General features: G+C 39.4%; 1 protein-coding gene across 1 annotated transcript; it reads right to left on the minus strand.

The window, feature by feature from the left end:
• Window positions 1-675: 675 nt before the first annotated feature.
• Window positions 676-15,926, minus strand: SAMD8 (sterile alpha motif domain containing 8). Its single transcript, XM_079312378.1, has 7 exons — window positions 15,801-15,926; window positions 14,546-14,698; window positions 7,710-8,304; window positions 5,838-5,933; window positions 5,042-5,159; window positions 4,234-4,384; window positions 676-3,327 (listed from the first exon to the last, which is right to left on the minus strand). The coding sequence occupies exons 3-7, from the start codon at window positions 8,273-8,275 to the stop codon at window positions 3,023-3,025; spliced, it is 1,236 nt and encodes a 411-aa protein (XP_079168504.1). The 5' UTR covers window positions 8,276-8,304; window positions 14,546-14,698; window positions 15,801-15,926; the 3' UTR covers window positions 676-3,022.
• Window positions 15,927-16,042: the final 116 nt, after the last annotated feature.

Genomic DNA, 16,042 nt, shown 5'->3' on the forward strand with positions numbered 1-16,042 from the left:
CTCCCCTTCTTTTGTATATAATGTTACTAATTTCAGACTTTGCTACTTGATTCATTTGTGCACTTTGTAGTACTAATGTTGTAGAGACACTTGCACTTGCTGGCATTACATAGAAATTAATTCATTATTCTGAATTCACATTATGTGGGCATTCACACAGACCACAGAAGGCAACTTAGCACAAAAGAGGTGCAACATTTTAAAGGAGAGCAATGATGGCACATGAGCATGAAGGAAGACATCCCTGAACATACTAAGCATTAAATCCAAGGCCCAGGTGCTCTGCTAACTTTACTTAAAAGTGCTTGTCAGCAATGGAAGCAGCAAAATGCTTTTAACACACTGACAAAATGTTAAGACTATCAGTTACCTGCAACTTTTTTCCAATTAATTAACAATCCAGCTTACATTCCCAACTTTACAGACTGACCTGTGCCCTCCTGCAAGCAAGATCACATTTTTCTATCAACTTCAAGCTTTCCTCTTGCATGTTCACAGATAGATAAAATGAACTTTCAAAATAGCAGAGGACAATTATCCTGTCAATGTTTTAATCCACTCCAATGCTAACAAAACCAACCATTTTATATTACTTATCCTAAACTTAGATATCTAGCATCAGGGAAAACAGCAAAAAAGAACAAGCTTCTTTTAAAAAACAATTATAGACAAGGCTGATTTAAAACACAGTTTACTTAACAGAATTTGAAAATTAAATTAGAACAAAGAATCCTTACATTTCAATGTATATGAACTTCACTACAAAAAATAAAAATATTGAAATGATAGCTTTACTTTATGTAAACATTGTTACACTAGGCTGTACTTGAAAATTCTCCTGCATGTCTAAGTTGTAAAGTAATATTTCAGTTTAGATGCAGTTATGCCAGTTACCATTCAAATAGTTATTTTTAGAATCAACAGCTTTGCAAGTTTAATTGCATACCTCTCCATATAACTCAGATTACAATCCTGTACATCCTGAGAACAGATGTTTCCTAGAGTTTAGAAAAACAGCATTCATAACTCTGTGCATTGCAAAGGCAAATATAAGTTAACAAATAGAGCTCTTTTATTATAAAGTCTCAAGAGGAATGTTCAAATTGCCTTTCTGAAATCAGAAAGTTAAGAGCAGCAAATGGCAAGTATTTAAATATTTTAGAATATTTTCTCCTTTTTTTTAAGTGTAAGGATACTCTCCCAATTTGGATGGCAAAAGCCATCAGGCTATAGTGGATTGAACAATATAGTATTAAACCTGCTATTTTGCTAAAAAATTGGAATGCTACAAATATAAAAATCTCTGGAATAGTACATGTGCTCATTACAGCTGGCAGAGATACTCCAAGATGCATAATTCTTCTGTGGAATAGGAGCTAAATTAAGTTACAAAATTAATATACTACAAAGAGTGTAAGGTAGTCAAGTTAGTACAATCAAGGTTTATAAAAGGAACACAATACAGCAAGGAGCAGCCCACAGTAGGTTACAAGCCTCCAAACACAAACCTTGCAAATTCCAAATGGATTCATTTCCATGCACACACAAGTACATAGTGCCCTTAAGTCAGCTTGTACCAAGCTGGAAATGCTTTGTGTAACTTTCTAAAGCTGACTTACACTACATTTGCACATCTGAAGTTGCAATAATCAAATTAAAAGGTCTGTGCCATTTTTATGATTTTGTATCTTGTACCTATCAGTTTTCATATAGCACAAATCTAATTTCAAGGCTCTGCAGACAACATTGGTATTGTCCCCTCACAATCCACTGCTTAAGAGATCACCAAACCTTGTGTGACCCTGCTCATGCCTTATGGACTCGGAGTGTTGGCTTAAGGTTTTGGGGGATGTTTAGTTGTGGGTTGTGGTTTGGTTTTTTCAACAAGCAAAACTCAGCTGTTTATGGTATCTTTCAGTGTAGTAAATGAGCAACTTAAATTAAGAACTAGCCTCTTTTCATAGTTGTTAGAAAAACATATACTGTGTTTTATACATATAACCAAATATACTGTGCATATATATATATGTATCCAGAGATATTCACCATAGTGTTGACACCAGAGTGCTAAAACATACATCAACATGAGCACTATTTCCAATACTCACTATTATTACTATTCCTGAAAGAGTTACTACATGCATTTTTCCCATCCATTTATAGGACAGTAAGATACACAAAGACAACTGTTCTGTTTTTCCAATGTTAAAGAACTGCCCCTGAAAAGCATGCATGGCTTTGGGTATAAAGCAATTAAGACCACACCAAAGTTATTTTGTGGCTTTAAACTCACTAAAGCTAAGTTTACTTTCAGTGGATGTTCCACTTACTTGAACTCATTTAAACACAAAAGGGAAAACTTTCAAGTGCTAGAACAATCATACAACTGATGGACTAGACTAAATAAGTTCTTATTAAAAAAAATATCACTGCATAGCCACAAGGCAGACTTTCACTTTTGGCAACCTGTATGCAGACCATTTATACTGTCAAGACTTGTAATTTAACAGTTAAGACACCCTCTCAGCAAGGAACTATGCTGCTTCCTTCATTATGACACAGACCTCCTCAATCTTTAAATATATGCAGCTTGTTTTGAAAATTTCACTTATGACTGCTTTCAAAGAAAGGCTTCATAAAGTTCGAATTTTTTGTCAGTATATGTAAAGGCTGGCACTCAGGTAACAAGGATTATCTGGACCTGTAAAGGGTGTGTTATATTCCATACATGTTGGAGGTTAATACTCCATAAGCATTCACACAGAACCTTACCAAGGGTAACAGTATTCTGGTTTATATTCATGCTTCACTGATAGCCTTTACCTATCCCTGCATTGTTTTCTATTTCCACAAGGAGAAAACAAAACACATCCCTGTAAAGTATGGAAACCCCATTTTATGGCTAAGAATCCAATAAACAAGGCAAGGAGGAGATCATGGAGTGAAAAATGTTACTTGACTTCCCCCTTGTAGGATCTTAGTCATAATGCTTCATAAAAATCTGAACTGACCCACACAGTCTTCAACCAATTAATCTTTTTAGAATAGCAGGTTTTGAAAAGGGCCAGCAGTACTCATTGGGAACAGTACCATTAACATTGCATTCAAAAAAAGAAAACATTGGAAACCATATCCTTGCCCTCCTACTTTGTTGATATGCTCTGGTATTAGCCAATGTATGGTAATACAAAAAGAGTCTCGTAGTGATGTAAAAGGCAATGAAGACATCTATAGAATAATGTTCATGTGCAGCCAAAATGAAGAAGATCCCAAAGAGATTCAGGACCCAGGACAAGGTGTGCAAGAAGTTCCAGCTCCTTGGCGTGTCTAGGAGAAAACAGAAAGTGATTAACCTTGACTGTCTCAAAATGCAGGCCTAAACATTCCAAGTTTTTATCCAGATTTTTCATCCAAAAATGAGATGAAGTTACTCTCTTCATTCGGAAATATTGTATACAGGTCCAATAAAGCCAACAAAAGCAACCACACAAGTTATGTATGTCTGTCAGTTCATGATTTAATTTACAAATGCATTTCTGGATTAACGAGAGCATCCTTAAATGGTTTATCACCCTGCAAAGCAGAATTCTTTGTTCCACCAACTTCTTTTAATAAAAATAATGTAATTTTTTATGTTATAAAGAGGAAGATGCAATGAAAGCTACATTACTGTTATTGCAGTCATTACATCATAGTTGAACTCAAACTAATAATCTTTGCTTGCTGCAACATGTATCAAATCACTGTTGGTATTTACAGAAGGGTACTCCTGTTTCATATATTCTCACTCCTTACAGGGTTTGGTGTTTGGCTTTATGGATTATACTAAACGTACAGAAACCTTGCCAGGTATTTTGGCTGACAGGAGTCAGTGGCAGACACCTAGGGAAGGGAAAAGTAACAGACAATCCTAAGTATCTTCCCAAGTATTCTCCCAGTAGCAAGCCAGAAAGCCTTTCTAATTTCTTGGCTTACATGTTTATTCAAAAGCACCTTATTCATCCCCCCATTCAAGGAAGTGGTGTCCCTTTCCTCACTGTGCCTTGACTGTCACAAACCTGAGAAAGAGCACAGCAATCTGAATTTGTATTTGTTTGCTTAAATGTTACACTGAACTTTCTGACAAGGTCAAGAAGCAGATATTCTTAATACTTAAGGACATTCAAATGTTTGCACTCTCACACCTCTGTACATACTCTTAAGAACATTTGAGTATTAACACTATGTACTCACATTCTGTGACAAAGAAGTTGAGCATGGTCAGGACGACGGTGTGACCACTGAACATATAATCTCCACATGTATGTACTCCAGTCAGAGTCATTCCAAAGCCACTCCATATTGCAAATGCCCGCTGGAGTTTTGCCCAAACATTGCCATACAACTGAAAAACAGTGATATTATTCTTTACTAAATCCCAACCCCACTGCCCAAACAGTATGTCCCCTAAAGTTAGCTGTACTGCACTATGTTTAATACCATTTATCATGTTGTGTCTTTTATTAAAATGCAGGTTAGCACATCATTGGATTTCTCTGTGGCAATGAGTCACATTAGAAACGACAATTACTAATTGTATTCACCATACCTCTTATGAATACTGGAATTTAGAGCAAGTATTTTGTTCCAAGTTATTTAGTCACAGAGTCTGTCACCTTTCCCTGAATGTGTTAAGTCTCCCAAATCAAGCTTTCTATTTGTTCAGCTCAAACCTCTCCTAACTAGAAGTTAGGATGAAACCATAACATCCTATGTTCTAAGGAATATCCCTTATGAGAAGGGGTGAAATAATAGTTTGTTGGGTTTTTTTCCAAAACCATGCAAACAACAAGACAAAGAAGCGATTAGCTCCCTTTCAGTCTTTCTTCATGAAAGTTTAAGTGCACACCTCTTTGACTTACTCTCTCTGTAGAGTGTAATAACACGATGTTCTTAAAAAACACACATCTAACACTATGGTGGCAACAATCGTAATCATGTCTTAGGTATTTTTTTACAAAAGGAAGCAGGAAAAATCATTTAAAGCATTTGAAGTTTTTACCTTTCCAGTACACTGCAAGTGCTGTCCTGGCACAGAGAGTGAGGTAACAAACATTGTAATGCAGCGTAGTAGAAATACTGTCCCCATGAGGCTGCACAGCCTGCGCAGGAGTATAGATCTGGGAAAAGTACACAGGAACTGAGATCAGGGAAGTTATGAAAAAAACATTTCACCTTGCCCCAACTTAATCCCATTAAGTCCTGTCATCATCACTGCAAGTTTCACAACATTTTTTTTTTAAATTAAGTAGCACTGTAAAAATATGGTTCCACATGACAGAGTGAGACATAGTAAGCTTACTGTTACCAAAAGGTACAGCTCCACCTCTGCAGCTACTCTTGTGCTAGCTTTGGCACTCATACCTTCTGCTGGCAAACTGATAAAAATCAATGAACTAGTGAAAATGTAACTTAAAATACACACGCACACAAAAGCATTTTCTATCCCTCTGTGAAAGCAAACTGCCAGGCTGGCTCAGATACCCTGTTCATTCTTGTAGCACTTTCTTATATACAAGACTGTTATAGCATGAGTGTATATACTGACAACTCTCTGAAAACCCATGTTCTGAAGGAAATTACTTATAAATATGGTAGAAAAGTAAAATCAGATTACTCCTTTGAAAGATTCACAAACTATCATTCCTTATTAAATCCTCCTTAAGCCATTTTAACATTTAACTAGGAGTTGACAAGAGTCTTAGAGAATGGAAATGCAGAAACAACCATCATAAATAATTGTTATGGTATTTTCTCTGCATCAAAGTACCAGTTAATTTGGATTTTATAAAATCTACCTGTGTTTGTGAAGCAGAAGAACCACGAGCCAAATATAGCAAAGAATTACACCACATACTTCAGTCATAGCAAAAGCCCATGGTATCCTAGGGACACTAAAAAAAAAAGAGGGAAAAAAAAGAAAGTTAATACAAAAGCGTAATTTTTTTCCTAGTCTCAATATTGGAAAGAAGGGCATGTGAGGTTCTAACCTCAAAATTAATTTCAATTCATCTGACAATAGTACAAACTACAGCCAAAAATACTTTTGTTGGACAGAATGAAAAAGAATTTGAAATATAATAAGTTATGTCATCTTCCTCCTAATAATGTGCTTCCAGTTAGCACAGAATTCACTAAGTCAGAGAAATCTCTAGTATGCTCTCTTGATTTACACATTATTCACTAACAGGATGTGTTTCTCTACTGTTGTTTCACAACAACCTTTTCATTCTGACAAAAACTTGCATCATGTCAATTACGCTTGCAAGAATGACATGTCAACGCAGTAAATTAAATACTACAAGGTCAAAAACCTTCAACACTTGTTATGAAGCAGAACTGTATCAGGGGAAGTAAAAATAGTTTTCAAAACTTCAGTGATAATCACTACATGAAAATCTTCCAGCCTTCCCTGTCAAAAGATCTAAGACCTTCTTGCACACATAAGGCACCAGCAACCACTTCCACTCCTCAGTCACCAAAACACAGACCAACAGATTTCAAAAGAGGCTGCTCCTCGTAGTTTTGTGCTCCCCCAGTACAAAGGGGTAGCAAAGAGCTGCTCAAACACGAGTTTTGGAGTAATCCCCTCTCATTGTTTTGTGAGCTGCTGCTTTCTGGCCTCCCCCATCCTCCTGTGCACTGGATACCATGGTAGCACCCTGGGAACAAAATCCAGTAATGCCACAGCTCCTGCTCTCTCTCCCCTCTTCCACTCTGCTGGATGTGGTCTGTCCTTGATGAGTTATATATTAATTTATGGGGGATTCTGAACACTTACTCAAAAGATTAGAGTCTTACTGACTTCTTGAAAGCCATTAATGAAAATGGAAATTATTGGCAGGAACAGGAAGATCACAAAGGCTGAACTTTTTAACAGTTTAGCTCATCTTTTAGAACTCTCTAGGCAGTTAAGTTCTCCATGGTGCAAGTGCACTTTCTCAAAGGGAATATTTATCCTCTATTAAACCTGTTATCAATGACTAGAATTTGACCTTTGCCATTGAGTCTCTTGTTTGCCTGAAATGAAGTATTTTCTTTAAAAAATGAACAGGTACAGCATAATTCACAACAGTGGTTTAATGCCCTGTTAAAAGAGATGTTAGTCTTTTCATTCTATTTTAGAGTTTCTCTAGACCATCTTCAGCAAGCTGACAGTAGGAAGACAGTAAAAATGCAGTACCAATTCTGTTCCCTTTCAATTTCCTTGGTCACTTCACAGACCAAAATATTCCTTCATCCAAAGTCTATTTTATATCAAGACATGTTAAGCTTCACAGCAGGAGCTGGATTTCAGAAAATGCATATGGCTGCATATCTATGCCAGCTGACCATCATGCTTTTTACTAGAATGTGAGGATGGACAAAGTAATTACTGTGTTATAATAGTTAAGGATGCAAAACTAAATACAACTAGGTAGAACAACAGCTCAATCTATCTTCCCCTAAACTAAATCTCTGCATCTAAGTGATCTGCATTTCCATCTTAGCAGAAGGATTTACTAGACTTTTATTACTTTTTTGCAGAGGCATCTTCTAGAGCACATGAAACTTCCTTCTAAAATATATGAAACTATCTTCTACAACACAGGAAACTTTGAAAACAGTGAAAAGACAGCCTATATTTTAACCATCACGTTACTGTTTTGCTTAGAAAGAAAATTTCTTACCTATCTAGAAATATGTCTGGCAGAGGCGGATATGTTTGCATGTCAGGTACTCGCTCGTGTACTATCACCATAACAAATGATGTAAAGCCAAACACTATGAAGACATACACACAACTTAAAACTGTCTTCCAGTACTCTGGGTCCAGTCTGCGTGTTGCATGTTTGTGTTTTCCATTTGTATATTGATACTGATCACCATTCAAGTCAGTACTTGGTCCATCATAGTCCCGAGGTACATCACCATTACAAAACCAATCTGCCCCCTGTAGTGCACCAACAGTGCCAGCATGACCATCACTGGTGAAGCCCAGCTCTTCCAGAACATCGATGTGCTGCTTCTGCAGTTTGCGTATGGACAACATCAGCCTCTTGATATCCCCCAAGATTTTGATTTCCAGAGGAGGGGATCGCAGGTCATACTCAGTGAGTGTCAGCAGGGTAATTCCATCCAGCCTGTGCCTGTTGCACAGAAGATCCACGTATTCACAGAAGCCTTCTTCCTTCAGCCACCTGGCCACGTTCTTGGTAGTCCAGCGGCGAATGCAGAGCTGGCTGCTGCCTGCCATCCTGCTCTTTATCCGCCAATCGCGCTGACCTGCACAGCCAGAGACAGCACAGTGTTTGACACAGAGTGCTGAAATAACACTGTCTGCTCTGCAATTTTAGATGCTTGATTAGCCCAACACATTTAAATAAGAGACAGCTAAAAAACAGACCTAATTTCTAAGCTAATATCATTTTTTTTTAATTCAAGAAAAACTAAATTAAGATTATCTCATTTGCTCCTAAATAGAAGTCTTAAGTTTCCAAGTAGAATATTTCCTAGATGTATCCAGTATACTGTTCTAATTTTGCTATAAATAAATAAATCAATCCTACTTTATTTATTACTTTAGGCAATGAAAATCAAATACTACTCTTTAAATACCAGCTTAATCATTAGACTTTTCCACAGTGTGCAGTTCATCAACTACGCCAGAAAGTACAGCCAGCAAACACACAAAACTGAATTAAAGCTGAAACAATACATTTCAACACAGTCCAATATATCCTACTGTTTTAAAATACATACTGAAGCTTTGATTACATTACATTCCCCTACTCCTTCCAAGTAAACCCAAGTCTAGATATCTGCAACAGTATTGAGCTGAAGTACCCTAGATGTATGTTGATGGTACAACCATCCTATCTTTGTTTGGTCTCAGTAATTAAGACAGATATTACCAAATTGTGAATCCTTTAAAATACTCAGCTTTCAAAAATAACATTACTAGAAATGAAGCATTGGCTTAAGCTTCAAATAATTTTTAAAACTGATGTGGTAGTAGATAATGTAGTAACACACCGAAACCAGAAGAGATGTATTCTCTTCATATAGATTTCTCAATAATTGTGTTCCTGACTCTAGAATATTGCTTGAAGGAAGGAGAGACAGCTCAGCAACATTTTAGTCACATGGTGGTGACAAGTCATCAGAACAACCACCAGGGAAAAAGTTAACCACAGGACATTATGTGGAACACATTACAAAACTTAGAAAGGCTACCAGTGAAGTTAAAGTACTAAAACGTTTATGCAATATTGAAGACCCACAGCAGTAGAGAATGGATTTGTGCATAATTTATATTTGGTGGCTCATGTACAGCTGCCATCTGAGAAAGAGCTACCATTTCACAGCTCTTTTGTACTCGAAAAAACAGTCTAACTGAAATGCTTCAATCATGTCAACCAAATCTCAGAAAATACAAGGCAGTACAACATACTACTGCCACATACATCATTCAAGGCTTTCAGAATGAAAGCAATGAAACAGTGTATTTAATCTATTATTTAGCTTCTGTCTATAGTAAACTGGTACTGAAACTCATGATGAATATTCAGCACAGTTCTGCATCTTTTTCAGGGGCACAGCTCTTCCAAAACCAGAACCTCTTTCCTTCTAACTTATTTTTTTAAGGAGGTACAGCACCTATGGTGCTCTTAATATAATTATTGGATGCAACTTATTCTTCTGACTTTCATCTAATAGAACCATGACCTATTTTATACTATATCAGGGAAGATTCAATTTGTCAAATGAGATCTCTCAGCAGTGCAAAAGAAATATTTTAGAAGAAAAATGAGTACACAAATCACACTTACCCTTCTAAAATAATTAAGGGCATCATAGACGAGGATATTCTCAGGAGTTGATTGTATATTAACAACATGTACTTAATTAATTGCTAAAATTTCTCAATACCTCATATACAGTCAATAAGCATATAAGCTTTAATGACTTAATTTAAATAGTTGCCAAAAAAAACCCCACTAGAATATCTGCATATACTATATGCTTCCTTCCCTATATAGAAGGGTATTTTCTCATTGTTACATTGCCTTGCTATTTTTGAACATGTAGCTCAAAAACAACTGTAATAGTTATTTTGGTCACAGCTAGTAAAATAAATTATGACATTTAATTTTCAACTAATCATTGGTTAATTGACGGGTTTTTTTACTACTTATGTTTACTTTATTTCAGGGTTGCTGTTTAATCCCTTGTGGCAGTAAGACTCATTTAGACACTCACTCACTCCCACTCACTGCTCCCAGCCCACTCCCCCTGCAGTGGGATGGAGGGGAGAACTCTAAAAACATAAACCCAAGGGACTGAGATAGGAACACTTTAATAATGGTAATAATATAAAATACAGTAATAATAACAATGAAAATAGCAAAAAGAAAGAAGAACAACACCTAAGAAAGACAAGTGATGCACACTGCAACTGCTCAGCACCTGCTGACCTCTGTCCAGTCAGTTCCCCACCAGTGGTCAGCCCCTTCTGGCCAATCTCCCCTCTTCATTTATATACCAAGCAGGGCATTCCATGGTATGGAATATTCCTTTGGCCAGGCTCAGGTCAGCTGTCCTGGCTGTGTCTCTACTAGCTTCTTCTTCCCCTCCTCACTGGCAGAGCAGGGGAAAGAAACCAAAAACTCCTTGACTTAGGGTCAGCACCACTGAACAACTAAAATATGAGTGTATCAAACTGTTCTTATACTAAATCCAAAACAACCAGGAAAAATAAACAAACTTATGTTGCTTATCTGAACTTCCAGCTTTCTTTACTCAGAAGTACAGATTAAATACTGGAAAAAAAATTTGTTAATCACAGTGAGCTATTTTATAACACAGCAACATCATTAAAACATTACAAGTTTTCTAAAAGCAGTGAATGTAAACTCACCACCACAAATACACTGAACTTACTGATATTGTCTTCTAACCAAAGCAGCTTCTGAGGACAAAGGCAGGAAACTGTCCCTACCCTAAGAGAATTCTATTCATTTGTTTCAAGTCAAATAGCCTAACAGAAGCCTAGTCTTCCTTCATCTGGCATTGCCAGAATAAAAATCAACCCTTACAAAATGTGTAACCAAAGTAATCTTATAAGACTGAATGATCACACACATCAAAGGTCACTATGGGCTGGACCTGGGAGAAAGTCTACATTAACCTCAAGATGCAACTGATAGGACCTGCTCTGTTTTGAAATGCTGTCAACAAGACACTTAACCAACTGGAAAAGACAAAGAAATGACCACAAAACACAAATTTAAATACTACAACCCAACAGCAACAGTTAAACTCATTTTTTTTATGACAAAGCAGCTTCTTAAACCCTGAAACTGCCTTCCCTTTCAGACTACTCAGTTGGTGACACTTGCAGTTTAAAAAGTAAAAGGAACTTTCCCTAATAATTGTAATACCTGGAATACAGTACAGGTCCCTGTGTGCATCTGCTCCTGTTCATTTTTGAAGCTGAAGAATGCTGCATAACTTTCACACCCCTAGGCTGCTGTGTAAGAACAACCCAGCAGAGGCCAAGTCCCCTAGATAACTGCACCTGTCTTCTGCAAGGAAACAGCTCTAGTAACTACTTTGCCTTCTGTATTACTAGCTTTATCTATGAAACCAAATAATGGGTAACATTATTTAATGATGAATAACACACATGAGTAACACAAAGCAAGCACAGACTTAAGCGTCAGAGGGCAAAATATACTTTTCACCTGACATCAGCAATGTCTGTAGCTAGTCAGTTGATTATTTTCCTGGTACTGTGACTTAATACTTAACAAGCTTGTCAACAGTATGTATTGTGTGTCCCATTTTCTTGCACCAGCCTGTCAATTAACAGCATGAACACAAATGCACATGAACTGCATATGTATAATCACTTTTTTAAAAGAAAAACATTACTTCATGAGCCATAAACATTCCTACGATTTGGCTGTGGTATTAAAAAATAAGATGCCTCTGAGAGGCTGAGTATACCCTATCTGACAGCAAAATTTCCTAGATGGATATATAGGGAAAATTAACCTCCCTCAACATAATTGTCCATCATTCTATCGCTGCCAGTCAACCACTAATTCCCTCCCTAACTTTCCTAGCTTACAGATTTGAGACTGTATACTGAGGTAATATGTGGGAAGTTGGATCTGCTTATCACTACTCTAGCCAAGGAAAAGTAGCATCAATATCACAGTAACATTGAACTGCAAACTTGATTAGAGCAGAGTCATAGATGAAGGGTTAAACAACCTAGTTAGGTCTGCAGCAATCAGCAGAATGCTGACTGGTTTTGTTTATTCCAAATACAAATGCAAAATCTCAACTAGCACATTATTGCTTTACCACCTGCCCTCAGGTACCTGGGAGAGCCTTGTCCCTTGATTTCTTTCCCCCTAGATTCAATTCCCACCATCCTTGAGAGGAATTTTAGGAAGGATGCTGAAGAACGGTCAGATCTCAAGTGATTAAACCTACATTTCTGTGTGAAGGTTTCAAGCTGCAGTTTGAATACAGGCCATCCAACTCAGCCCCCCCTTTGCAGGGTCTGTTGGCTTAGGAGCACGTCCCACACCTCAGGGGAGAGGCTGTTCCCTGCAAAGGCTGCCACTTCACCCATGAGGACAAGGCCCTTGTCGGTGGCCTTGGCTCCCCAGCACAAAAAAGCTACACAAAAACATGCACTGAGCCAGCCTGCAAATAATAAGGCTACTGTCACACACCAACTTAGCAATGCTGTGCTGGAAAAAGAACACACAGCACTGCCTTGTTATGCAGCACAAGGCTCAGCTACTCCGCTGACTCTGACTTACATGAGAAGCCTGTCACCTGCTCTTCCTGGAAACTCTAAATTCTTCAGTGCTTATTTAAAGCAAATAGCACCAAAGATTTCACTGCCATATAACACACAGTGACTTAGCCCTTACCTTCTAAATGCCACTAGATACATATAATACGGTAGCAATCTTTCAAGCAGGACAAAAAGAACACATGCAAAAACAATACATGACTTTTCAAGAGTATTTAAATGGCTACCATACTGCACAAAAAATTGATCAAACACAGCACAATGCCTATCATGAGACAAAAAGTGGTATTTTCCTGAACCAAGACTACAATAATTTCAAATTTATAAATATTGCATTTATTATTTATAATAAATTTATTTATAATTAGGGACTTTGTTATCATAAGTGAGATGATCAGCAGTAACTTAACTGTACTCAAAGGTCTTAGTGCTTTGCATGAAGGTAAGATAAGAAATCTCAAAGTAACACTAGTTTATTCTTAGATTTTATGCAATCAAGGAAGATGATTATTTATTGAAGTGCAGCTTGTGGATCAAATATTAGCTCTATATTCTCAGCAGAATCCTTCTGTCAAGATACCTCCATAAAAGACTGACAGCAGCTACTACAGAAAGTCCTGAAAGTTAAACATGCTTGTCTTAAGAACCACCAAGTACAGTTACATATTGCATCAAAATGAACAGAATACATACTGCTCCCTGACTCTTACACCTCATTAAGTCAAACAGGTTGTACTACACTCAAGTGAACACTAAAAGCAGCTCAACTCCTAATCTACTAACTGGCTAACAAAACAAATTTTTATCCCACTGCTATAATTCAAGGCACACACAAGTGATTTTTAAACAACTGATCAAGTACTCCACCACTTAGGATGCCAATCTACAGTATTTTGTTACTATTTGACTAAGTTCTTGAACACTTTACATGCCAAATATCACGTGTCGAGTATTTTTCTTCTGGTTTCAAGTAGTGTATCCCTCCTGTAACAGAATGTTGGCCACTCTTTATCCCTATGCAACCGAGCAGTAACAACTCAAGTTTCCTCCTCCCCTTTTCTTCCCACACCCTCATCTTAAAATGGAAATAGGGGAAGACATGAACCAACTCTCCATCCAAATGAATACCAGAACAATATCTGAAGTGAAACTGGTTTTCATCTACTCTCCACAACCATTTACAATCTGATCTTTCTGGTCTAGTGAAAATCTAATAGCCTTCCTCATTTTAGATGCGTTAAATAACGTAAGAAATAAAATACTTTTAAAAGGATGTGATTATCAAACAAACATACACAATGTAATATGGTTAGTGGATTTCAACCAGCTAAGTGGACTGCAAAAGCAAGCTCTGTACAAAGGAAAACAATACTACAGAACCCAAAAGATTGCAATTCCCAGGCCAACCTGTATTTTAATAGTATCCTACTAAAATAAACCCCCAAGCAGCCAGCAAAAACAGTATCACATAGAAGAACAAACAAAATATTTTTAAATTCTTGTGCTTTACAAATCTACAGAACTTTTCCTTCACATCTAAGTAGTACTTACACCAGAAAAACTTAAAACTTCCCAAAATTCCTTTCACTTGGTATAAAAATCACTTCACACTAATCCTACAGGCTAGTTCCACCTTTCTTCTACATCAGAGAAAGCAAAAGGAAGAAAAAGACACAGGCATTTCCTTACCTCTGATACCCAGCAAGAGGCACCCCTTACCAAACAGGAGGGGCACTTAAATGCCGGGAAATGTCTTCTGAGCTCTTGCCACTCCAGAGCACAGCATGACCAGCTGCTCTGTGGAGGTGGCACAGACACCGTGTCCAGCTGCACCAGGGAGCTCTGTGGGGACAGGGCAGACTTTAGCCAAGTGGAATCCTCCATCAAGACATCTTACAACACAGAACAAGTGCTGCACATAGAAAACTTTTATAAAATTAATTTTGCAAACTGAAGCCTCCAATACAAAACCATGAGACCACTTCAACTTACTACAAACGTTAACATTGACATTACCTCTCTCATTAACTGGAAAAATCTACCTTTTTGAAGTGTTGGGGTTTTTTTAATAGCAATCAGCAATGACTAAGTGCATGGTCCGAAGCCACATAAGGTATCAGTACTACAGACTGAAGAGACTGAGTGGGTAACAGTTCCAGTAGTTTAACTTCCTTACAGTCAGGCCCTAAACTTGCACAAACACTCTCCCCCACAGGCAGACCCCATTATTTAGCCCTGAAACTCGAAGAGCACACATGCAAACCAGTAACAGCACTGTTCCATGTTGCCTCGCTAATAATGAAGTCCTACACACTCAACAGCCTTTTTATTCAAAACTGAAAACCCTATCCTCAGAAAAAATACCTATTTTATTGACAGAAGTGATTAGAATATCTCCTAGGACGGGGTAGAAGCGTTTGGTTATCTGCCCGCAAGCCGGACACGGAGCATCTCTCCCAGGAGCGCTGTTTGCCGTGGGGCTGGGGCGGGGATCGGGCACCGCAGATCCCCCGGGCCCACAGCGCGGCGCACCGCGCCACAGGCCCGACCCCCGCTCGCTGCCCGGCCCACACCGTCACACGGCTCTCCCAGCGAGGCCGACAAAGTCCGGCCGACAGCGGCACAGCCGGGCACTAGGGCGGAGCCCTCAGCCCGAGCGCGCAGCCGGTGCTGCCGGGCCGGGCGCTCCGCTCGGCAGAGATGTGCCATGCCGGGCCGGGCGGGCCCGGGAATTAGGGCGGAGCGGATCCCGGCGCGGACACACAGCACGGCAGGCTCGCCTTACCCCGGCAGGCGAGGCTGCTCTCCTCCCGCACAGCCCCTGCGGCGGGACAGCCCCTGCCCCCGAGACCCGCCTGCACCCTGGGGCTCCCACCTGCGGGAAGGAAGGGTCCCCGGCAAGGAAGGGTCCCCGGGAAGGGCCCCGCAGCCCGCCCCGCCTCACCTGGCGCCGAGCGGCGGTGCCGCCGCGCCGGCTCCTCCGCGCCCTCCCTCCGCCGCTGCCCGTGCCTCTCCTCGGCGGCGGCGGCGGCCACCGCCACCCCCCATCCCCCGTCCGGAAGCGGCGGCGGCAGCGCTGGCGGAAGGGGCGGGACGGGAGCGGGACGGGAGCGGGACGGGAGCGGGCTCGGGGCCCCGCTGGGAGGGGTCCGAGCCGGGCGAGGGGCTTGGAGTCGGGGCGTCTAG

This window comes from Erithacus rubecula (assembly GCF_903797595.1).
Source record: "Erithacus rubecula genome assembly, chromosome: 9".
NCBI lineage: Eukaryota > Metazoa > Chordata > Aves > Passeriformes > Muscicapidae > Erithacus > Erithacus rubecula.

Excerpts from the sequence above, each read along its gene's own strand:
- SAMD8 (XM_079312378.1), bottom strand. The coding sequence starts at position 8,275 with ATGGCAGGCAGCAGCCAGCTCTGCATTCGCCGCTGGACTACCAAGAAC. Across the intron at positions 5,934-7,709 it reads CCAGACATATTTCTAGATAG|TGTCCCTAGGATACCATGGG; the intron begins GTAAGAAATTTT and ends TTTTTTTTTTAG. Across the intron at positions 5,160-5,837 it reads CTTCTGCTTCACAAACACAG|ATCTATACTCCTGCGCAGGC; the intron begins GTAGATTTTATA and ends TACTTTTCCCAG.